The 25,742-nt window shown below is 39.7% G+C and overlaps 1 protein-coding gene across 2 annotated transcripts in view; it reads left to right on the top strand.

Moving 5' to 3' along the window:
* The window catches only part of pcdh17 (protocadherin 17), a 55,689-nt gene that overhangs the window by 5,488 nt on the left and 24,459 nt on the right, over nucleotides 1–25,742 (top strand). Inside the window, exons 3-4 of one of the 2 annotated variants that reach the window (XM_034219238.1) lie at nucleotides 17,630–17,688; nucleotides 18,099–18,268. In XM_034219238.1, coding sequence (XP_034075129.1) covers nucleotides 17,630–17,688; nucleotides 18,099–18,268 — 229 coding nt within the window. Of the gene's footprint in view, nucleotides 1–17,629; nucleotides 17,689–18,095; nucleotides 18,269–25,742 lie in introns of both variants that reach the window. The other variant, XM_034219229.1, reaches the window with a different exon arrangement.

Here is a 25,742-nt window from a genome sequence, read left to right as displayed (position 1 = left end):
CATAGGGCAAGGGTCAGCACAAAGACCGTTAAGGCTTTCTAATCAAAGGAACAGAATCATTTCTGTTCCATTCTCTGATAAAAGTAGTGATGATGAATTAGACTGTCTGAGACTGTTGCATATCCTTTTTGTGCACTTACTTTTCTCCCACTTTCAAAGGGAAACAAATGTGTGGAAACAATGAATTCCTTAGTGTCTTGTTTACAGAGGGTCCCCTCAACGCATCAGACGTGCAGGGTGCTCTGTTGTATTATTCAACAGAAACCTGTGTAGAGGGAGATGGCCTGAGGCATTAAGTTTCTTCAGAATCTGTACAGAAGCGTATCACTTTCCTCCCTTCCTCCCCTGCTTCTGCCTTCTCACTCCGTTTGTGTGGACAGTAAGTAACCTGAGTCACAGGAGAGTGGCTATGGGAAAAATGTCAGGAAACAAAGACAGAATTCCCCTTCCATCGATCCCAAGGCCTCTCAGCCCATCTGTCACTACGGTTGCCACGAGAGGAGAAGCTAAATAGGAAAAATAAATAAAGGCATGGATAAAGCAGGAGAGTGTATTGCCTGCTCAGTCAGTTTCACAAGGGCACCTTAGTGTACTGTCTTCATCCATACCTAGTAGGGCTACTGTAGCTGCCTGCAACTCCCAGTCTTTCTCCACACTGCTGCGGGACTCTAATGATGTTTTATAGTGGTGCACTCGCAGACAGGCTGGACTTGGTCTCTATGTGGTAGAGGGGAATAATATAAACATATCAGCAGAGCTCTGCTGGCCTTATCATTGTCACCACCGTGCCAGCACCCGGCCCAGTGGAAAGCTTCATTTCATTTCTAAAGAGAATTCCTTGGATAAGGAGATAGATGATACGTAATGATGCCTAATTCTGCTTAAGGCGTAGAAGGGAATTACTTAGTGTAGAATCAAGGTTAAAACCAATCTGCCTCAAATTCTTCAATATGAAGGAAAAAGGGATTTCAGTCAATTGTTCTGCACCCACTCTCCCTTGAATACTTTAGAGTTACCAGCTGTGCCAGGCTGTGGCCCACTGACTTGTTTTATAAGTTTCTCTGCTGCTTCCTTCCCATCTTTTCAAGAAGCTGCACTCATTGTCAGCAAACATTCTAAGACTCCTGTGTCATTACTTTTAAATGGCCCATAATTTATCATATTGATTTGTTTTGAGTAGTAATTTGATTCACCATGAAACTATAATTAAACTGAATCCTGTCTCGGTAGGAGACCATCCGTGTTAATAAGGTGCAGGTGGTACAGAGGCAAAGAGTCTGAAAGGCTATAAAAGTTGCCTTTAGGTGGCGACATTCTGCCTTGTGTCGGGTAGCATTGAGATCAGGGTGTCAAGGAGAAAAGGGGCTCTATAGTCAGGGCTGCACATAACTGGGGCGCAGGTGCGCATGCGGCTTATCTGGCGCCCACAGCTCACAGCCAAAATGCGAGTGTGAGCGAGGGAGAGAGGGAGAGAGAGAGAGAGAGAGAAGGGCGCACCGCCCGGTACCGGCGCTGTTGTTATTAGAATCTGGTGCTAGCTGCTCTAATGGATGTAAGAAGAAGATGTTTCTACAATGATATGGAGGGAGAGTCCTCTCCAGTCAGACTGAGAGGCTGATACTACAGCTCAGTGAGGTAAAGGACTCTTGAGTGTTTAAATAGTTCACTTTAGTCTAAGTTCAAACTGTTTGGTCACAATTTATGTAAACACATATTTCCAAGGCACTCCTTTATAATTATTGGGATAAACAGGTTTGAAATCATTCCAATGTATACTATAGGACAGTAACCAAAAACATCCTAGAACTGGAGAGATACAAAAAATGCTTAAATAAATAAATGTTAAGGTAAAATAAGATATGAATGAACAACACAAATAAAATAAGTTACATTCAATTGTTATTGGCTATGGTAGGTTATTGATTATGTTCCCATACTTATTTGATTACATCCACTTGTCTAAGATGACAACAGAGACTTTCGACCCAAAACCAACTGTTGACTTGTGGATGCAAGCAGCTAATCGCAGACTCAACCAGAGAGGAAGTAGTACGCCTACATCATCAGCTACCATGTCTGACAGAGAGGAGAACAGTGAGGAGAACAGTCAGGAGAACAATGAGGAGAACAGAGAGGAAGACAGAGAGGAGAACAGTCAGGAGGGTAGTGATGACAGTTTGTAGGATTACTGGTCGTGCTAATGTTGTCTTGTGTTCACCTCTGCATGTGTGTTCTGTGTTCACCTCTGCATGTGTGGTCTGTGTTCACCTCTGCATGTGTGTTCAGTGCCGTGTGTCTGGCAAATAAAGTCAAGACCCCCTCAAAAGTTACGGTTTATTTCATTTTAAGGATGAGCACTAAGCAACATCTCCAGGTGCTCCTTTGAGAACCAGGGCAAAAAAGTTATGTGCACACCTCTGCTGACTTAACACTGTTTCTTGTCATCTGGTAGTGAGGCTCTTGCTGCTTATAATGACAAATATGTCAGACATCAATTAATACCAACGCATGGAATATAAATAAATATATTTATTCTGTAGTAGTATACATGACACTATTTTGTTACAAGTGCTTTATATAAAAATCTTTAAATGTACAATACAGAAACTGAATTTATCAAATGTAAAATATGCACACATTTTTTAGAAAAAGCTATGCTGATTTATCTTTTCTTGAATTCATACTAAACAAAGGTCTCGGAAAAGATTCTTTAAATGACTGGCAGCCATAAACGTATTGAATGCATTTTGTTTTTTGAGTGCTAAAAAAAAGAAGTTAAGAGGTGTGACTGTGATCATTTAAATGGTGGGTAGGCAATATAGGAGATAAAATGTTCACTCCTTTTGATCTGTTTACGTTGAGCTTGTGCATGCCAACAATTTAGCTAGAGCAGATGTTGAAAATGGGTGCTTCCAGGAATGGTCTTACTCTGTATAATTTAGGTATATTGTGTGTGTGTGTGTGTGTGTGTGGAAATGCGTGTGTGGGTGGCTGTGTGTGTGTGTGGGGGTATAACGTCATTGTGTATTCCCGGCATGTGATTTAAGCCTTTAGCTGGCAGGCACCGTGACAGAGCCCCTCTCTTTTATGAGCAGGACAATCTTGCATTTGTCCGAACCTTGAAACACCCTTCCTCCAAGAAACACACACACACAAACCCACACACACTCTTGCACATAAACACACACAGATGCACATGTAACCAGGTTTTGGCTGTTTTTAAGGATTCTACTGAAAAAGTCTTATCAAAGCCTCCGCTATATATTGTATTGAAATTGCTCCCACACTTCAGTGGCCACTGAGGCAATGAATAGAAAAGCGCTCTTTATTTCATTTCTTCCCCTCTCCCTTCATCTTTAGATAACTGCTTTCCTCTGAAGCTTTCTATGGAATGAGTTTGGTAAACCTGTATGTACTGAAGCCCTCTTGCTGACAGGATTGAGCAGCTCAGCAACTAGATGCAGTCAGTCTTAACACTCATTTACAGGAATGAGAGACAGTTTAAGAAGCTGTTTGTAATTTGTGTTATTTTGTCCCCCAGTTGATCTCTTCTCAGTCACAAGGCCAGATTTATTTTATTTGGTCATGCCAGTTTAAAAAAAAAAATGGTCTCTCCCGAGGGTGTATCTACATATTTCCACAAATAAACCTGCGGCTACTGTACATAACACTACATGCTGAAATTCTGAATTATTAATAGGACGTTTTATTTTCTTCATCTCCCCCAAGCTCAAATGATATATGCAACTGAGAAGAAGTGTATTTAGACCACAGAGTGTTGCTCTGGGGAAGGAACAGTAAATTATGTCTGTATCTACTACAGCTAAAATATAGAAATGTTGTCATTGAATGTTGTAATAGTTTATTATCTGCCATTAGTTGTATTTCAGTTTGCAGAGAGGCTTGTTTTATTACAGAGGCATCAGAATGCCTTGAAGCTGTAGCAAAGACTAACACACAGCAGAAAACTGCAGCTATATTTGCACCCTCTTTCATTAATAAGTCATAATGTTTGACAAATCAGAGGGAAGCAGAATATGTCACGATAAACATCAGAGGCAACACAGAGTAACGGCCCGTCCACACACAGGCATGAAAAAAATCTTGAAAAATCTTGATGCTGGGCGTGTCTGAAGCTTGGCGATTTTTTGCGAGCAACGCGACCAACAACCAATCACATGAATCTCCCGCCCCCGACATACAAAGCAATAGCAATGTTAAAACGAAGTAAACTGGATATAAAATCCCCAAACAGGCGAAAACCTACCCACTGTCTCTGCCACCTCCCTCCATGCCTGGTTCCTCAGGTTTTTATCCCGGTAAATAGTTCTGGTCGGAAAGAACCGGGTGATTTGCTACCGCTACTTTCTCGTTTGGAATATGAGGAAATGAACTGCGGTCTGGCTCTCCCAGCTTGCACGCGGTTTGATTGGCTAGCGCTTGTACTGGCGGGATTTGCATAAACGGGATTTGATTGGCTGATGCCAGCTTCGAAAGCATCGGGAGCATCAAAAGTTGAACATTGCTCAACTTTTGATGCTCAGCCATGCTCCGCTCCCCACAATGCAGTTCGGCGAAGATTCAAAATCTTCTACGTCACCCCATTCAAGTGAATGGGCGAAGCTTTGAAATATTTTTTTCATGCCTGTGTGTGGACGGGCCGTAAGTGTGAAACTACTAGTAACGTTATGATTAAAATATAATTTGAGCATTTAATTTACCTCACTCTGTTTGCAATAAGTGGCAGCATGAGTGAAAGTGCAGACTAATCTTCATCTTCTCTTTCAACACCTACAGTATATGGTAATGCCATGTTTTAGGTTTTGAAAAGAAAAACTGAATTAATGAACAACACTAATGTCTCCATCTTTACCCTCACTTTTGATGTTTTCCCTGAACACTTTTTCCCTGAAACGGACTAACGATACAGATTCTTCAAAGATTTACACAATTAGTTATTCATTTTCTTGTGGAAGTACACAAGACATTTTTTTTCAGATCGACATAGCTGTGGTAGTAGTACATATTTTATTAATGGGAAAATTCCAAGTAACCCTGCTAAATAATTGAATAAAGGCCCCTGACGATGCCTACCACTAAAAACGGTTCCCCATGTAAGTTCTGACAAACTTAAATCGATGAAAAACTGTAGAGATAGAGGGATGGATAGATGTTAGGCAACTGAAGACAACATATATGTATGCATTATATTGGTCTTATTGATCAGCCACTACAAATCCTTTCAACCAGCTGTTTTTCATTCATTCATTTTGACACAGCACTTATCTGAGCTGCATAATTTCGTTATTTCAACAGACCTCTCGACCTGGCAAAGCAGGGAAACAAAGGGTTTTTTATTTTTTCGAGTTTAGAGAAAGAGACAGGATATGAGAACATGAGTTGACCTCTGTGATAGCCAGATTGCCCGGACACATTAAACCAATTTACTTGGTTGAATAGGAAGCAGCCTATTGGAGATGACATGGGCACGATAATAAGACCGGATTGTCAGTGGACATTTGCTTTGGAGTAATAGTGCATTTGTGAGCGCATGAGTGTGTTTGCGATGGAGTGGAAGTGAACGATCAGAACTCCCCTAATTCAATGACACTGAACTTCTAAATATCATGTCACACTGTCATGTCTTTTTGTTAAGTAGCAAAGGCCATTATTTAGCTTGGTTTGATGTGGCCTACAGATCAGGTCCTATAAGACTTACCATATTATTTTTCTATTCTGCTACCGTGAGCCTTGTGACTTATGTTTTCCGCTATTCATTTGTGTTTGTTGTGTCTTATTTTTCCTATTTGACAGTGTGTCTTGTTTTCTTGACCTTGGCCGATCCTGTGAGTGCCCATATGTATGTTGCATTTCAAGTGAACGCCTACACAAGATGGATCAGTCCTTAACTGTAAGGTGTTTTCTTTTTGATATAAACTCCTCCGATACACGCTGTACTATAGAGGAAAAAGAAGAGAGTGACAAAACAGTCTGTGCATGCCCCCAGGAGATTTTAAAGCATTTACCTTGGTGCTGCTGGTATTCATTGTGCTGAAACAACTCAAGCACAAGGAACCTAGGATCAACAGAGGTCACAAAAACAAGAGAACAAAACATAACCTTCACAGTGGAGGAATCTAAGATGTAGCTGCCATGTGTGTGCGTGTGTACTTGCACTCGCACTGATGCACCTGTGCTACCACCAGCTGTGCTCTGAAGCACAGGTCTTGCTGGTTCCCTCAGATTGGAATGGGCTTCCCTGTAGGGGCCGCCTGCCCCCTGAGGGCTCTTAGATCCCTCCTGGGGTCTCTAGACTTAGCATTTTGAGCAGGAAGCTGCAGCAGTAAATAGGTGTATATATATATATAGGAGTGACCCCATGGTAATGTGCGCTGAGATACACAGCGCACAGAGGGCTACATTGGCGTACATGGCACGGCAATGTATTCTTTGAACTCCTAGCAGCTGGGTCTCCTTGCTGTAAATCAAACACTTTCAAAGTCAAACAAAGTGGAACTGGCTCTGTTGTGTCTTGGCACCAGTCCAACGTGAGAGAGCTTTTATTTCTGCCGCATCTTCCTTCACTGTGCCCCCCAGGCATGTAATGTAGAAACAACACGCAGCTCAAAGAATGAGTTATGTGAATCTGTTCTCACCTTCTATCTCATTAGTATAAGAGAAATGATTTATCCCTTGCTCCCTGAGAATCTCTCTCTCTCTCTCTCTCTCTCTCTCTCTCTCTCTCTCTCTCTCTCTCTCTCTCTCTCTCTCTCTCTCTTCGTCCTTGCCTTCTACAGTTCAGCACTTCTTCAGCTTCATCAGTAATGTGATTAATTGATTGGAGGGATATACCATGAATACCATCTAATTTACTCTAATGTCACCTAACTACATGCCAAAACGAGGCGTTATAGAACAGGTTTCTTCTACCACATACAACCACTTCAGTTCATTGTCCCTTCTTATTCCAGAAATCACATTTGCATTGCAATTTGAGAAATGGGTCCATAAGAGATCTCACCGTCACTTCTGCCCCTGCTTATTCCTGCAGCACAGTTTGAAATCTGACTCCCATGTCTAAAGCCCTATGTGTTTCTCAAGAGAATTGAAAGCCACTGTGTTTTGTAGTGGCTGTTATGTGTTTGTGGCAACAGAGGTGAATGAGTCGGCACTCTTGGATGTTATTGCCTAAACAAAAAGGCCCACCAAGTGACGGGCAATGCGGGCACAAAACATTTGTCATCAAATGCTTTTACTGTGTCTGCTCTTCAGGGAAGCAGTGGCCATGTTGAGTGCTAATGCTGTATTGAAAATTGTATATTTGGCCGGTCTCATCTTTTTCTATTGCACTACACAGATGTACTCAATTGGCCCCTCACTGGGTTTATGTCTTGGAGAGAAATCTTTTTGGGGCCTTTAGCATTGAGATCAATTGCCGGTTTGCTCCGTTTCATATTGATTTTTCCTCTGTTGGTACTAAAATACTGTATTTCATTATCTATCGCTCTGAGCATTGTTTATTAAAAAAAAGAAAAATAATTGTGCTCGCTCTCTCTCTTCCCCCCGCTCCTGCTCTAACTCTTTTCCTTTTAGGATTCCCTTTCTGTCTCTCTGCTCTTGTCATCTTAGATAAGCCATGCAATTCCTCATGTTACTGACGACCCAAGCCAAATTCATAATGATGAGATTATCTTGTCAACAGTACAGAGTGTATATGTCTGCCATATTGATCTGAGCACAGTCTTAAATGAAGTACCACGATGGAAGCGTTGGCTCACTGATAACTCTGAACAGATCTTGCTATTTACAGTATACACTCAACACTGCTGGGATGACGAATGGAACCCATATATTCTGCCCTTCTCCTCTTTTCCTCTTTCCTCCTCTCCTTTCCTATTAACAGATTGATGGGACAAAACAACCCCTCTCCCAACACAGATTGTCTGAAATTGCGTCCTCTTTGAGGTCATGTTGACATGCTGAGTCAATGTACTCCCAGTTGGAGAGACATGGGTGCTGCTGTGGGAAAAAACAATCAGATGGACTGCAGGGGAGGGATAGCAGGGAAGAAGAAATTACTAGCGCTCTGGCCTAGTGTGTGTGTGTTTTTTTTTTAAATTACTGAGGTTTGAAGGGGGATTTATCTGTGCATTTGAAGAGAAGGTCAGCTGGGTTTAGAGCTTGAGATTATGTGCGATTGTTTCTTCTGTGGGCTAGCTGATTAATGGTAAAGCTGGTCTGACAGATACTTAATGCACTATAGACGCACTTAAAAGAGAGCCAGAAGAACTGGCGTCCAACACTTTGACAACAGAGCATTATCCCAAAGCCTTTTCTGTCAGTTTTTACCCAGGTGTATATACAGTATACCGACTTATTGTATTCCTCTTTCTTCTGGCCCATCCTTTGCTCAGATACCTCTGACCTGAAACATATACAGCAGATAGGTCACCTTGAAGTAAAAATACGCAGCTTCGTGTGTGTGTGTCTGTGTGTGTGTGAGAGAGTGTGAATGAGAGGGGTAATGTGTGTGTGTGTGTGTGTGTCTGTGTGTGTGTGTGTGTGTGAGAGAGTGTGAATGAGAGGGGTAATGTGTGTGTGTGTGTGTGTGTGTGTGTGTGTGTGTGTGTGTGTGTGTGTGTGCATACAGACACAGAGAAGAAGAACCCAGGTGTGTGTGTGTGTGTTCACTAGTGCATGTATTGATATTAAACATGCTGTATGTGTGCATGCATTCTGCGTGTTTCTGTGTTTATATATACGCGTCTTTCCTCGGTTCTTGGCATTAGGGAAATATCCCAAATCCTTTCATCCACGGAACAGTTATTTCTCCATCCATTCAAATGGAATAATTGCGTCCTTTAATGTTTTTGTTCACCCTTAGTTTCTCGCTTGTTAATCTGCAAATAGACAACATCTTGTGGATTGTTTGTTTAAAAACAAAATTATAAAATGTGTCCTTCTTTGATTGAATTTGATAAAAAATACTGCATAAGAGGGCATACAAATATCAGTTTGAAAGCTTAATAACGGTGTCTTTTAACAAGTTAATGGCACTAATCTTTACATTAAAAGGGCTGCAAACAAATATGCTGAATAATTTGCTTGCCTATTTGACTTTGGTTCAATTGCATTTTGTAATGATTGCCAGTCGACAATTTAATGTTAATTCTGAGGAAATCTCTAATTATTAGTATACATTCCACTGAAAAGAAGAAATATAGATCTTAAAGGAAAACATATTTTACATTTTGTAAATATATTAACTTTCTTGCTGAGACTTAGATTTCTCCTTGATTAATACCACTTTCAAAATGACATATATATCTTTTTTTTTTATGGAAGTTATTGTTTTGAGCTATGGTTATAGGCACTTTGCCCAATAGGTAGTTTGTTTAAATGTACACATGCATGTCTTGTCTGCACAGTACGACAGGTCTGTTAGCTCTGTAACAGCTTTGGACTTTTGGGCTGAGTTGGCTTTGGATTAATGAGGGTGAAGGGAGGTCAGTGCTGACTCAAGACTTCAGTTACCGGCAAAGCCATTGTAACTTTTGATGAGCAAGTACTGAATGATTAGAAGCTTACAAACCAAGATCACATACGTGATCTTTTACCTCCTTTTTTACTGCTTTCTTCAGAGTTTCAACATGTAAACATGTAAAATCAAGTTAAGTCCTCTCTGACTCCAAATCCAATTGTCTTTTTCCCTAATATTTCCTTTATAAATAATCACAAGACTGGTCCCAGCAGTAAGATACCCACTCCAGCTGGTTAAATGTGTCTACAAAAAACGTAGGTATGGAAAACAACACTCCTATTTCAAGAGAACCGACAAACTGCTCTATTGGGTTTTTTTTGTGTTAGAGTACATGCCAAAAGACACATTTATCATTTACTCCTGGGGCTAAACTGCCACAGATGTAGATTGTGTTGATAGGAGAACAAACGTGCCTTCTTGTGTTTTGTGCTTCCTCTTCTGAGTAGAAAGGTTCCCTCTGAAATGGCAGCTGAGTCTTGCTGCTGAATTGTTGTCAGTGTTGTTTTATTTTCTTCTTTTTTAATAATGCTGTTAGAAACTGCAGACATACATACATAATATTGCAGAAGATAATAGCAAATGTACCCGGCCCTGCATTACTTGAGTAAAATTCGAATGAGTGTGCTTTTTGCCATTTACCTGGGGACTTAAAAACATTAATTTGGGCAGAAGCTGGAAGAGAAAAGGATTGAAAAAATAAAAGTTGTCTACTCTCACCCTGTATTCCATTATAATGTATATACTAATGTAAACTATCAGAAAACTGAAACTCACAAGTCCACGGGCACCACATCCCTATGTGTTGCAAATCCAAAACTAGAAAACAAACTTCTTAAGTACCTCATTTTTTAAGGATTGTAGCATAAACCCATCAGATGATTTGAATTTCTCTATCCAGCTGAAACTATCATTACATCTTGTTAAAACTTTGGTAAATATGGGAAAACAGAAACTCATGTATTCCATCTCAAAGGTATGAGTTCCTCAACTAAACCACTTAAATGATATGTATCTGAAACTGCAGGTCCATTGTAAAATGGGTCACAGTCAGATTCCTTTTTATTATTTACATGTAGTGCAAAACAATCCAGTTTGCCAGTGTGCTAGCATCGAGCGACAGTTGTCTGTTTCCAAGTTGGCAGCTTATTGTAATCTTTACCCGAGGGCATGTTGGTCAACATTATAACGTTTTATGGGTAATGTTGTCCTTTTTTGTCTGATAAGCATGATTCATTCAATAATAGCTTAATCAGCCCATTAATACATCAATTACATGCATAGGAGATATTTATTTTCTGGTAAACAGATGATTCTGTAATACTATATGCTTATTAGGACAAACCTCCTGAGCCATTTTCTTTATGCCAGATTTAGTTTAGCCCATCATTTGATTTTTCATGCATCATAAAATAGGCTAGACTGCAAGATCTCTAGCACCTGTAATTGTGTGTGTGTGTGTGTGTGTGTGTGTGTGTGTGTGTGTGTGTGTGTGTGTGTGTGTGTGTGTGTGTGTGTGTGTGTGTGTGTGTGTGTGTGTGTGTGTGTGTGTGTGTGTGTGTGTGTGTGTGTGTGTGAATAGTGATAGAGGAAAAATACACACTCTTAAGAGGAATGCATTTTAAGATTTTTTACGCCGTTCAATCTCAAGGGGATAATGAAAGGCTTAAGAACATAATTTACCAACGCTTTATTGACCACCTCTCTGACTTGATGGGTGGTGGTGATGGTTCATCGAGTCTTATTTTCAGGCACTTTGTGCACTTTGTGTCAATGAATTTTGGTGACTAAATTACTTTCAATTACAAAGGATGTACTCTACAAAAGTGTCTCTTTGCAAACCTCAAAAACTCAATACACACTGATAGACTCTTCAATGCAAATCCAGCTATCCCAATTGTACATAAGGTAACTGCCTTAGAATTTTGACCAACGAAGTAATTTGTAGAACAAAGAAAAAACGATATCCATGCTTGCTCATGTGCTTTCTCAAAAGGAATATTAAAGTATCAGTAACCGAGCAGGTTGAAGGAAATCAGCTTTGAAGTAGTGTCTCGTCTCTTTTTATTAAAAGAGGCAAGTACAACCTCAGCCCTCCCTCTGCCCTGTGCACTCTTTCTTTTCTGTCTTTTACTTTTTGCTTTTCACCTATCGATGAATTAAGTATCCTACGCAGTGTGTGGTTAGATTAAGTTAACTATTGTGCCTTTTTTTTCTCACTTTATGAATCAGGTTTTATCATGGTTGATAGTACAAATGGAAAGTTGTGCCACTAAGGTATTGATGCTCCACTGGGCACCTCAAATATATATATATATGGTCAACCAAAATAATAGACAATCAATTTGAGGGGATGCAAATTAATTATGAATATTGTGTCTCTGCTGGTGAGCATTGAAAATGCAATGTAGAGGTCATGCGGTTTATACAACCGTATGTACAAGTTTTGTTACTTAGCACTGTTTAATGAAACATAGCCCTATTCCCTAAAAAATGAACAAGAACACAACACATAAAGAAGTAATGTGTTTTTTTTTATAAATGATGAATTATGGCAAACTGTGATTAACAAGATGAAACTATAGAGTATGATGAGACTATCCTATCAGAGATGCCTGAGTCACCAGCTTGTTATTCCAACAGAATGCCACATAGTAGTTCTACAAAAAAAAAAACGGTGTCAATATTTCCAGCAACAACTCTTACACATGCAGATGTAGGCGACTTAAAATATGGGGAATAGAGCAAAGCCTTTTCAGTAAGATAGATACTTTAAATGACTGATCACTATGGCATTAACAACGTCCAAATAATCACGTCACCTTAAAGGGGACCTATCATGCAAAATGCACTTTTGTACGTCTTTTATACAGGAATATGTGTCCCCAGTGTGTCAGGGAACTCACCAAGTGTCAAAAAACACAACCCTCTCTCTTTTCCTCCATACCCAAATCTCTAAAAACGGGGCTGCAACGGATCTGATACAGACTGATACAGATTTGAAATATCTCTGACGGCAGGAACGAGGAGCTCCGCCTATATGGGCAACTCTCCACCTATCAGGGGAATGAGAGGTTGCCGTGGCATGGTAACAGCATGGTAACAGCATGGTAACAGCATGGTAACAGCATGGTAACATGATGCTCGTGCCTCGCCCCCCTCCTTTGCAGGGGGGCGTGGTCAGCTGCAGCTCATTTGCCACAGAATCAGCCCTTGCAAAAACAGGGCTGGAATACAGCAAATAGAGCAAAATGAGGCATGGCTAAAATGCATGATCTGTTTGGTATTTTGAAAAAAAAACTTCACAGACATGTTTTATATAGGTATGGCCCTACAATATATTATTCAAATATAGCATGATAGGTCCACTTTAAATTGCAAATCTTTGTTATTTAAGTCTCATGTTTGATTGGTACAGAATATATAGCAAGTTCACCAAGGCTGGTAAGTCCTTGCTGTGTTGAAATCTCTATGTTGAAGTCACCATTTACCGGCAACAATGGCACTTCCTTATTTCTCAGAAATGCCATTGGACCTGACCTCTTGTAAGTTATTTGGAAGATAGTGGAAGATATTTAGTAGGCAGCAGACTGCCATGGCTTTAAGTTCACTTAAGCCCATTGATTGATTGCTCGGTTATCTCCAGGAAGATGTATAGGACCATCTAATTAGATTTGATCACTTACAATTGCTCCTCAGCCACGAGGTAATCAATGCAGTCTAATTATTGTCCAGTTTCTCCACCCATTTTCCCTTGCTTCCTTTATCATCCTTTCACTTTGCCGTATTACTCACCTTTTTTTTGTTTTCCTCTTTCATTTCCTGCTTTTGCTGCATTCAACTATACCAATCTGTCTTCTTTCTTATAAGGTCAATTCCTCAGTTTTATCCTTTACCTACCCTTCGTTCCTATTTGGCTGTTGCTGTGCTACTGTGACAGTTTTCCAAGAGGAATAAACTACAGTTCCCTTGGTGGTAACGGCACACACACGCACAAAATAGTTAAAAAAGCATTTATATTTCTTGTTGGCTTACTGACAATGTTATGGTGCATTTGGAACCACTCACAAGCATACATACAAAGTGAGTGTAGGTGTTTTTGGGAGACAGTAAAGGACAAATGCATGTAGGTGGGGGGGGGGGGGGGGGGGGGGGGGTGTACTTGCATTCCTGTAAATAAAAGAGAGCTGTCCAATGATGTGTAAAAGAGAAGCTGCAAATTGTCCTTTTCCCCAACCCCTACCTACAATTCAAACACACATGTACACATTACATTGCATTTATCTGACGCTTCTATCCAAAGAGACTTACAATAAGTACATTCGACCAGGAAGACACAACCTTGAAGAAAACTGAATCATATAAGTACATCAGGTACACAATAGACTAATACACACCAACAAAGCCCCTTAGACACCAGCGCTGCCCCAAAATACACCAAGGCCTGAGAGTAGAATAGCAAACCAATATGCTCGTCCCATTTGTCTCAATCGTCCTGCTGTCTGCTCGGTCAGTCTTAGGGTCTCAATGGGAATACAGAATAGAGTGCAGCTTTTTACACTTACTCAGCTCATCGTACTCAGTATCTCTCTGACCTTTGTGGACTTGCTAGGTGGACTTGATACAATTACCAATCATTCAGTACAATTCATCAATGAGCTTTTGCAATTCTCATTCACAAGACTGCTAATGAAATTAACCTTTGCTGATATTTAAGCAGTTCAGTGACCACGAACTGATTAATGTACCTTTTGTTTAAAAGGTTTGGTACTTTTGTCAACCTTTGTATTCCAAATGTCATATTTCAGGATATTATTTTGGCTTAAATATAAAGATGATGCATTTGAATTTAGGTTAGTTTAGTTACGCTCAATTAACTTCAGTTCAATTCAGTTCATTTCAAGATGCCCCACAACAGGAAATTAGAAGGCAAGAATTGCAAGCATGCAACATTAAAAAACTCAATGAAACTTGCACTGCTAAATGAATGTATGAACTGTATAATTCAGTGTCTAATAATGATAATGAAACGACTGGACATCTAGATTGTATGCATCATTCCCCCTCAAATTATCCTGTATCCATTGTGGGCTCTGACTGGCTGAGTACAAAGCAGCTCATACTGGCCATTATCGATCCATTAATTGGAAAGTGGCCCATTGTAGTGAAAGGGCTGGGCAGTTATAGACAGACAGGAAGAGATGGAAGCTTAAGATCAGCCTGGACTCTAATTGGCAGGAAAGAGGTTTCTATGAAGTGGTGTAATGTGCTTTTTATTGGCATGTAGGGGGTGGGGGCAGTAGATTGTTGTAGAACTGAGCGACATGCATGTTAATTCTTTATGGTAAGACAAAACTCATGAATACCAAGCTACGGGATTCATTGCTGTATTTCTATTTTACACACTATCAAAGAACAGTCTACCTTTTACTATTTTAAGTTTATTTCCTTAATGGTAAACCATAAAAAAGATACCTTCAGTCTATTGTTATATAACACAAATTCCGTGCACATTCTCTCAATGTGTTATTTGCTCTATGTGCACAGGTGCATAAAGTAAATTGAATCCTATAACAATCAAGCAAAACTTTTTGGGCTATTTTTTGCACTTTCATTCTGATCAAATTCAGTTCCAACAGCTGAGTTCAAGCATATCCAAGGACATTAATATAAAGACCTCCAACCCTTCTTTTTGAGAAACTCAGGCTGTTATAATTTCAATGCCAAACAATTTCTAACATCTATTCTTCTCTTACCCCATGGTCAAGTTTCAGCCTTTGATACATTCTGTGGGTGTTTTCTTTTAATCTTGGCGAAGGCTAAAGTTGAAAAGAGTGTTTAGGTAGAGATAAAGGTGTTGGCAAAAACATGGAAGGTCAAAAGACTGGGGTGGCCTGTCTGACCTTCACACACCCTTTTTTCATACTGTGCCACTGCAGAGCACGGATGACATTGAAATACTCTATCGACTGTGAGTCAAGCTGTGTGTGTGAAAAAGCCTGGCAGAAGGACACATTACTCACTAAACATGACATTTTACTGCTATCAATTCAGAACAGAGTGTTGCACTACATAGGGATATTATTTGTGTTACTGTGATGAAAACCACAACAACAGAATGAAAGCTATATTTCTAGAAGCCAATAGTTACCACAATTCCTGACTTTACCCAAAACATACTTTATTATTCCTATAGGTTTGTGAGTAAAAATGTAAGCACATTAGTTTCATACTATCCGTACGTATGTTCTCTGTGTCTTTACATGTTTGCATTCTCATTATTAGCAATGTTGACAGCCACTTTTGTAAATGCCAGAAAGAAACAGGGATCTTAGTGACCTTTTAGATCAAATGACAAGATTACAAACCCCTCATATATCTTATTGAAATAATTAAGAAGAGAGAGACAATACTTCCAGCGCCCATGTAATTGATCCATTCTGTAATGCACTACTGCGTACAGTGCTGAGGAGTGTTTGTGCCGTTTATGCATTTTAGGTTTTGTACCAGTGTTCCATTAAACTGATCAGTGTTTCCCACAGACCTGAAGTATACTTGGGGGGGTGCTGGTGGCGGGGGGGGAGAGGGGTTTGAGGTGACTTTGTGACGTGCAACAACATTAACCTTTCTGTTGGTCGCTTGTTAGCAGACCCTTCATGCCATGGCAGAGTGAACAGCTAGCCCTTTAGTTTAAATCTACCACCCACAAATAAACATATGGACATGGGTTACTATTTAAAAACAATTGTAAATGTATTTAGGAACCTATCGATGTGATTTTAAGCAGGGGTGGACCTCAAATCCTCTAGGGGGGTCCGGGTAAGATTTTTTATTTTATTTTGGAGTTAAATGCATCAGGGGAAAATAAAGAGACTAGATCTATGGGAACACCTATATGAAACAGAACTGTGTACATTTCAATAATCATAAAATCATAAGAACATGGCCATAACCAATAACATACCATACCCAATATGGAAAAAACACTGAAACTTGTTTATTTATTTATTTTTGGTTCATTTATAGTTGTGAGTGTGTCTGGGCCCCTGAATCAGCCTCTCCTGTCTCCCTCCTCTCCCCCCTGCTCCTTTCCCCCTGCTCCTCTTTGAGGCAGCGGCTAAGACTCGTTTTAGCTCTCAACAAGTTTTAAAAGTGTATCTTACCTTTTTTTCCCTAGATAACTTTTTTTTTTTTATTCATGCATATTTTACTATCATGGCCACTGTCATGAAACCCCCCGGTCCTCCCGATTATCAGTCCATGACTGGGTACAAGAGGCGTAGAGCGAGGGATCATTGTCCACAGGTTAATCGATCGCAGATGGAGTTGTGGTCGCGGACGAGAAAAAAAAAATTAAATAACAAAAAACAAAACTAAATGGGTTGCGAAATATACTTGGGCGGCCGTTAATATACCTGGGCGGACCCGCCCAAGTAAAGTCTATGTGTGGGAAACCCTGCTGATGCATTTTGTCATACACAGCATACTGTTTATTTGTGAGGCTGTCTAAGTACTGTAAGACTTCAGTATTAGGGTATTAGCGTGTCTTTGTGTGCACAAGCATGGACAGTATTCACATAGCATGAAGCTCCCTGTGTGTGATAAGGTAGCCCCCCATATGGAATAAACGCCACATGGTTCATATAAAAGCCCCAGTTCCAACCAACAATATCTTAGTTTATGGAGAAAAACAAGAATGTCGAGGGTCACAGTCAACAGATTCTCACAGAATTGTTGTGAAAGGAACTAGAAAATTGCAATAAAATATCTGGTCTGGAGATGGTTGGCTGACAAGTTTTCTATACTCATCAAGACTACTGTCAGTTATTGATCATTTCTGCCAGATTTGGTGGTCAGCTCTGCGGTTTACTCTGGAAAGCCTAATTGGATTTCTTTATGTGGTTAATGAAATGCTCAAACTTAAACGGTATAGAGCTCACATCCCCAGTATTGTATTTACCCTTACTCTGTCTCTACCACATTTCTTTCTGCATAATTAATCATATGTCACTGGGAGATCTTGTTTCACAGCAGGAATAATTCCTGTAGAGCCTGTTACATACTTTTTTTTTCTCTCTTTCTTCTCCACAGACGGACAATTTCCCCACTGAGCCTAATTATATGGGTAGCAGACAACAGTTTGTTCAAAGGTAAGGGTTGAGATCTATACCAATCACTACATCTCAGACCTTTGTTTTATTTTCTTCAATACTCCAAACAGAGTACTATAGCATCAGCAACTACATTAGATTATTAAAAAGATGTTTTCATAGCATGGAGACAAAGAGCATGTACATTTATTTAGGTATTCTCTATAATACATACAATATAATCACACAGAAGATGTGTTGCTTTTTATTTCATCTTCATCTGGCTGGTACAATGTTTTTATTATCTCCAAATCCCATCAATATAATTTTTTCTTGTTTTACCTAAGCCTTCAGGGATTTTCATCAATGTTTCATACTGTCTCTACATTTTCTCTGAGTTGTAAAAAAGGAAAGAGCAAATTCACAAATCTCTTTTTTTGTTCTCCCTTTTTTCGTAATGTGTTTAGCAGTTCAACCTTTAAAGACCCAGAGCGAGCAAGCCTCAGAGACAGTGGTCATGGTGACAGTGACCAGGCTGACAGTGACCAGGACACCAACAAAGGCTCCTGCTGTGACATGTCTGCAAAAGAAGCCCTCAAGTTGAAGGCTACAGGAGTGAAACCACCGCCTTTGGAGCAAGGTGAGCTCTCATCCTTATATATGACTATATGACAAATGAAAGATGATGTGCCAGCCAGACAAACTTCAACCAAATGACTATCAATCCTTTTTTGAGGTTATTTGTTTGAACGATTGAGCTCCAGACTTGCCTGAACACATCGCAGCGCTCACAATCTCAACTTATACTGGGCTACTTCTTGTCCTCTACTTTGTTCTTTGCACTTTTCTCATTTAGTGTGTGTGTGTGTGTGTGTGTGTGTGTGTGTGTGTGTGTGTGTGTGTGTGTGTGTGTGTGTGTGTGTGTGTGTGTGTGTGTGTGTGTGTGTGTGTGTGTGTGTGTTGTGTGTGTGTGTGTGTGTGTGTGTGTGTGTGTGTGTGTGTGTGTGTGTGTGTGTGTGTGTGTGTGTGTGTGTGCATTATATACACGTCCTCAGTTTATCAAAGCAGACAAGCCCATTATGTTTTTATAAGCCCAACTTCTTCAACCTCTCCATTTAGTCCCCCTTCCCTGAGCACCCGTCTCTGAAACTTTGATAATGGAACATGGAAAATGACTTAGTGAGCGGCAGGAGATGTAGCTTCGTAGTGTGGTGATTAAATATGAATAATTATTCTAAGCACTATGGGTCGGGCAGATTACACATGACATGTGTAGAACAATAACTCCCCAGATATGGGTTGTTACAGTCCTACTCACCCCAGCTGCCTCACATGATTAGTGCAGGTTCACAGGAGCAAGAAAGCCAAGATTATACATAGGTACAGAAATAAGTAACAGAACAGGAGGAGGTATGGTACATTTCTCACTGCAGCTTCATCCACTCATGTTCCTTGGTGTGGGCCATTACCTGCTGGGCAAAACAGATATTCCCACAGAAATAAAGATTTAAAGTCTCAGGAGGAAGTATGTATCTCACTGACTGGATCGAGAAGTATAGTGTGCTATACTGAACATGGATTCTGTGTAATGGTGCTATTCATCTAGGGAACAGAAGGGCTGTTTAAGTCTTTGCGGAGGGACAATGACAATTTGTACTGCACACTCTGTGCTGCAATATGCATGTCTGACTAGATAGCATTTTTTAGCATAAAAAAAGCCACACACGTTGGCAAGAGCAATTGGCCAATTAAAAGCTCCATATGTTTCTCATTTTGAAGATGTTACTATTTAATTGTCCGTGAGGGACTGAAATAATCACATTTATACAAACAAAATACATGACAAACTGAGCTAGGAATGTTTTGGTCAGTAGTCTGTAAAACCTGTCCAATACTACATTGTTGGTTGGTGTTTACTAAAACTGCCTGATAGTGCCAACTCCAACCTGTCCATCTACCTTTCTGTTTCCTGTGTGTTATCTTCGATCAGCTTTCTTTTGATGGTCTCCCACAAACCAAAGTTTGTTGCACAAGTACAAATAAAGACACACACACACACACACACACACACACACACACACACACACACACACACACACACACACACACACACACACACAAGGCCGATGGTGCTAGAAACTTAGGCTGCAACCTGCCTCAGCCTGTTTTTCACTCACTACTGCCCTCTCATTTATTCTCACACAACTTTCGTTCTACTTCTCCACCTCTCCCTGTTTGGGGAAATCAATTGATGTGAGATTAGACAGTTAACTGGCTGCAGCATGTTTAGCCAATAACATGTGGGTTTAGCTAAAATGTGGGGGAGGGCAGGGGCAGAAGGCCAAGGCATGGTGCAAGAGCAGTGATGAGGAGTGAGAGGTGTTGAACATCGCTTTGGCAGTGTTCCAGTTCATCTTTATTAAGTTGCAAAGATACCAGTTGAATGCTCCAAAGCAACAGATATGCCTCACTATGAGTCCATATTTACAAGAGAAAACATTATTAGGATTAGATTTTCTGCTCTCAGATTATAATTTCATCTGTTTCAGATGTTGTATGATCTCCTGCAGTTGAAGATGAATAAAAAGATGGTCACCTTGTGCGTGGTAAGCTCCAGAGTAGTCCCATCTGCTACTTGCTAAGATCATGTACAGCCATGTAATTGATCATAGTCATTTTAAAGCTAATTAATTCGGCTTTTTAAAAAGAAAAATAGATGAAAACTGAAACACAAAATATGCAGTAATGTGCTGCTCTACTTTCAGGTATTGATATCTCTGATTTAATGTAGCTCCCCATTTGAATACACATTTACTATACACCAGTAGCACAAAAGTATGTCCATTATCAGTTGACAAAGAAAAGGAAAAGTGAGCTTGTCATTTGTCACTGTTCCTGGGGTAGTTTTCCTGCAGGGTTTATTTTCTACACATCTCAGCACTTAACATCTACTTTATATGTCTCTTTCTATCACCCCACCCTTCCCTCCTTCATCCCATTTTAAGTCCTCTCTTTCCTCTCCAAGCATCACCCTCCCAATTACTCTATGTAGCTCTTTGTGCTTGCCTACCAGTACTCTGCAGCCTCATTCTCTGGCTCAGTATAAACAAAACTACAAGTGCACAAAGCATGTAATTCAAGTCCCAAAGATTCCCAGAACCTTTCTTGGTCCTACGTTTTTAAAGTCAATTGGTTATTATCCTACAGTCAGTGTACACTTCTTTCACCTTTTTATGTATTTAATTTTCCCATGGTTTTTTCTTACTTCTACGTATTTCCCATCAATTTCTCTATTTATGCTCTCCTGTGTTAATGATAATTGGTAGAACAACCATTAAGCTCCCCATGTCCATGCTTGTAATTGATGTTCTTCCATTATTTGCAGTATGTTTCCTTCTAGACATCCTAATCTGGACATCTTTGCACTAGGGACCAGTCTTAAATTGATTAATTAGCCCTGCAAAATCAGTAGCAACGTATTAATTAACCTTAAGTATATCAAATGCATTTTTTCACCACTTCTAAATGGCGATTAATTGATGCTCTAACGCGCCTGTAGCAGACGTTGGTACTGGCTTGTCTGGCTCCAGCGGAGAGGCTGGCAGCACATCGCTCGCCTCTGTGGAGAAGACTGCCACGGTCGCTATCACAAACAGACAGGCAGCAGTGGTGTGGGGAGATGTTACCCACTGATAGGGCTGTCCGAGGAAATGGAGAGAGAGAGAGGGTTGATGGGAGAGGAGGAGGAAGAGCATGGAGGGACACTGTTCGGGATACTGTTCAAATGTACCAGCCGACCTGTCCTAATTAGTTGCGATTAGAGTGTGAAACCGCCTGCCTTGTTTTAAAAGAGAGGCATATGTGGGAAATAATAGGGGGGAGGTTCGAGGGGGATATGATACTTCAAAGATAGGTTGGATACAGTGAGGAAAGGCAGCAGGAAATGTGTTTCTATTAAAATGGCATTGATATTGACTTTTTACCATTGTTTGTTGCAATGTGAAATAAATCCCCACACCCACATCATCCCTGTAGTAAGCTTAAATAAGGGAAGTGTCCTGCTTTGTCAGTTACTCTCAAACACGCAAGCTATGGAACATAAACACCCCCAAAAATATGTAAAATGTATGCAGACGCAGATACTGTACACAAATAAAGGATGATGTTGTATTTTTAATTGTTATCCTATAACAATTGAATGTCTTTTATTTTGTCAATTAGTATCACCAGATTACACATGTTTCAAAATACAAAATCAAGCTTATGTATTAGAGTTGCTAACTGAGCAATTAAGTATTGCATAATATTGCCATCGTTCATCCTACCGAATTTCAACAACATACCAGCTATCTCACTGTAGCTGGGTAAAACAAGTGTCCACAAGATTTATTATTTTGTTCTAGGGATGATGAATTTCCCCACTATTCATTTTTTTTTATCTTATCATTTGGATGTTCTATTAAATATAGTTCCCAAAACAATAAGCACAATTTATCTTTTAAAACAAATCATTTAATAGGTTTTTGAATCCTCATTGTTGAAATGTGCATTCCAAGCAGGAAGAGGGCGTGGCCTTACATTTAATCATCTGTGAAATCATGGAGAAATTAAGTCTTTATATGTTGTTTTGTTTAATAATAGTTGTTCTCTCCAACCAAGCAAACTTAATATTCAGACTTTAATCCATCTTTAATATTCACCCATCATCCACTGTGGCAGTCTTAAGCTTAAGACTCTAGCATTACTGTACTTTTCCAAATCGTTTCAACTCCCCACAATATCAGTCTTTCCTTTCTTCTTTTTATATGCAGCAATTAATTTTGAATCAGTACTGAACCTTTGATAAAAGAAAATTGCAATTCCAAGATGAATTGACTGGTCAGAAGTCAGATCAGATGCCCTTTTCACACTTGCAGCCATGGCAACCTCTATCCTGCTCAGTTTGGCCTTCAATAAACCTTTATCTGACTGTTGGAAAAGGGCATACCATTCAACATCATTCATATTTCATGGACAGATTAATGCAGACAACGTTTTCAGAGCGTGGGTCGTTGTATATTTCACCTATGATTTAAATTATTCTGAATTTGTATTCAAAAGGCAGCACGATCACTCAAGTTCACTGTTTACATGCATGTCATTATTTTTACAAATAATTCACATAGCCCAGTCTAGTTGATACATATTATAATTCTGGTTACATCTGTATGCCTTCTGTTGATAAGCTTATGTTTTGTTTTTTTATTATGGCTGACTATTTGCACCTATCTTTGTTTTAGACTTTATATTGCTTTTAATGTGAAATTATTTTGTGTTTATGCAAATGTGAGCAAAGAAAGGACAATAAACCGATAGAGAGAAAGAGAGAAACACTGAGTTCAGACACAATTGAATCTCAAAAAACAATTGAACAAAGCAACACACAATCTGGCTGCTGACAGACTAGCTGCTTGAAGACACGCATCTTCTGAACAATGTCCAGTGAGCATTGATAGATACACAGCCAGAAAGTGACTCACTTATCAAACAGACTTATAAACAATAATTCATCAAATGAAAACTTAAAAAAAAGAATTATGGCTAGAAAAAGTGGGTTCCCATTTGTCTTAGATTTGTTCTGGTATTACAATGAATGATATTCATACATTTTATACACTTTGTTCATATGATCAAGAGGCTTTTACGCAATATTGCATAAGAAAATCCCAGTCCTTAGTGAATGTTTATTTATAACGACAAACATCATATTTCATTGTTTTATTCTTACATAAAAGCCGGTTGACAAATGTACATTTACTTCCCCATTAATCATTACAGCAACACATTTGTTTTTCAAAAAAGCTCAAATTGCATCTATTATATAATGTCTCCTAAATACAAGTTAGTGCAAAAAACGGAAGACTCCATCAGGGGGTACTCTCCGTGGCAAAGAGGGCATCATTAATGTGTGATTTTTCACACGATGTTAAAGTAATTGTTCCGCAGGTTAATGGACAAACATCTGTCGAGAGAGTGGCTTCATTGTGAGAGCATTGTAATTAGTTAGTTTACAAACTTTGCTCCAAACAAGTAGCATATGGAGGAGTCATGGTTTCATGTGATGCTATCACATCTGTCTGATTAAACATGATTAATTAAGGCCATCGGATTGTGTTTACAACCGTTGTTTCAGTGAAAACATGTACCTGCCTCATTTCAGTTGGACTCTCTTAGAGCAGCATGAGAATAATGTTACATAGCTCCTGCGTGTCATTATATGTTCATTATAATTTTTGAAGACCTTGACCTGGGTAGTTTACTAACAAAACATTTAAGATCTGAGAACAGCAGCCATATGCTCATGTTTCTTTTAACGCTTTGTGCGAGCCATTGAACAGAGAGGGTTTTCTCTCCGGGCCATTCATCTTCCCCTGCTGCTCATCTTCTCAGTCCTCCTTGGCCTGTCTCTGGCCGGGCTGATTCAGCCTGATTCATGGCACCATCACCAGCTGCTCTCCTGGTTGAGAAGTGAGAACCATCAGCAACCAGGACATTTCCAGGAAGCATCACTCAAAGTCAAATAAGATTTGTGAGTTGTGTTTATGTGCCTATAGATGTGTGCCAGATTGTGTGTTCACCCCATTCTTAGCGGATATGGCGGTATCGCACAGCAGTGAGGCGATTTGCGGCTAAGCTAGTGGAATCCTGTTGAAAGCCTAAAATCTTGGGGGGTGAAGGGAGGGGAAATATCACAGTCTTAGGATTTCTTCTCTCTCATTACGGAAGATTTATAGGGATTAGTGTATTTTCTTTAATACACGAAGTGATATTAAATTCCATTGTTATGATTATGGTTCATGAAGGGTAATGTCCAGTCTTGTACTCGGTGTGTTTATTGGGCTGGGCTGGCTGGCTGTGGGGTGTGATTTCTAAACCTCAGCCCCAATGCATAGAGGCTCACCCCCTGATCCCCATTCAGCCGTTGGAGCCTATCTCGAGCACTGTGGCACCACGGCTTTGGAGAGGATTGATGAATATCTCGGACTCTAACAATTGGGCTATACATCTCTGGCATTATACCTTCAGCCTGGTAGCGGCAGTGAATAATTATGGCATGTTTATAGAAGCAATGAGTACAAATATGTCTTATTTCACTCTAAGAGCCATTATAAACTCTCATCATAGCATGATTGAACTCCTCATCTTTTACAATAAATAGCATTAGATACCATTGAGAGGGCTCTTCTCATGCACCTTCCAATAAGGGCTTCCGTCCCTAAATGCAAGCTGCCCAGATCTTTTCCTCTCACCGCTCTGTAATGAGAACATTAGAGGGTATTAATTCAAGTGTGCGTTCACTCATATTAGACAATGAAAAAACACACAGTCATTAAATGCTGTGGAAATGTTATTCAAGGCCCATTAAAAAAATGTTTTGTCTCACAGAGTATTAGTCCATAGTCATGGTGATTCAAATTAATCACTCTTCATCCGTAATGTTAAAGTTTCATCAACTGATGCTCCAGGGAAACCCTCAGTGACATTATTATTGTTTCTTGATTTTTTTTTTGTTCCAGCTCTTTGAAAAACAGATGTTACATGCACATTTTTAAACACACTTTTTATGCTGAACTGTAGATCAAGCTGGAGATAATTTTGTGTCGTTGTTGTAATCAGGAGACTCACCTGCAGATGAATTTGAATGTGTTTGCTTTAATGCCTCATTTGTGTGTAATAGAATTCAGTAAGTAAATCCAGGCGGTTTGCCGATTTTGCATATCTCATGTTTACAGTTTAAACATGCACACAGACTTGCTTGCTGTAAACACCCTAGTAACCTACATTACACGCCAGAGTTTATGTTTTCACACCGGTGACCGTTAACTGCCAAAGTGAAAAAAACTGTGAAACGTGTTCTAACACACATGTAAGAGAGATTCCCCAAAGCAACATCAGTTAATCAGTTTCATCATCATGACAGACATGTCTATTCTCCCAGTTGTTCTCTTTTAAATCACATGAACAACAATCTTGTAGATGTGGTGTCTGTGCTAGAAATCTAATTAATAACTTTGTGTGGCTGAGCCCCATGGCTGTTCTTCCTGCATGTTTTTGTTGAACCTCTCATTGAAAAG

This window comes from Gymnodraco acuticeps, unplaced genomic scaffold (assembly GCF_902827175.1).
Source record: "Gymnodraco acuticeps unplaced genomic scaffold, fGymAcu1.1, whole genome shotgun sequence".
Classification (NCBI taxonomy): Eukaryota; Metazoa; Chordata; class Actinopteri; order Perciformes; family Bathydraconidae; genus Gymnodraco; species Gymnodraco acuticeps.
The sequence above is the reverse complement of the archived record's forward strand: the minus strand, read 5'-3'. Positions and strand labels throughout refer to the sequence as shown.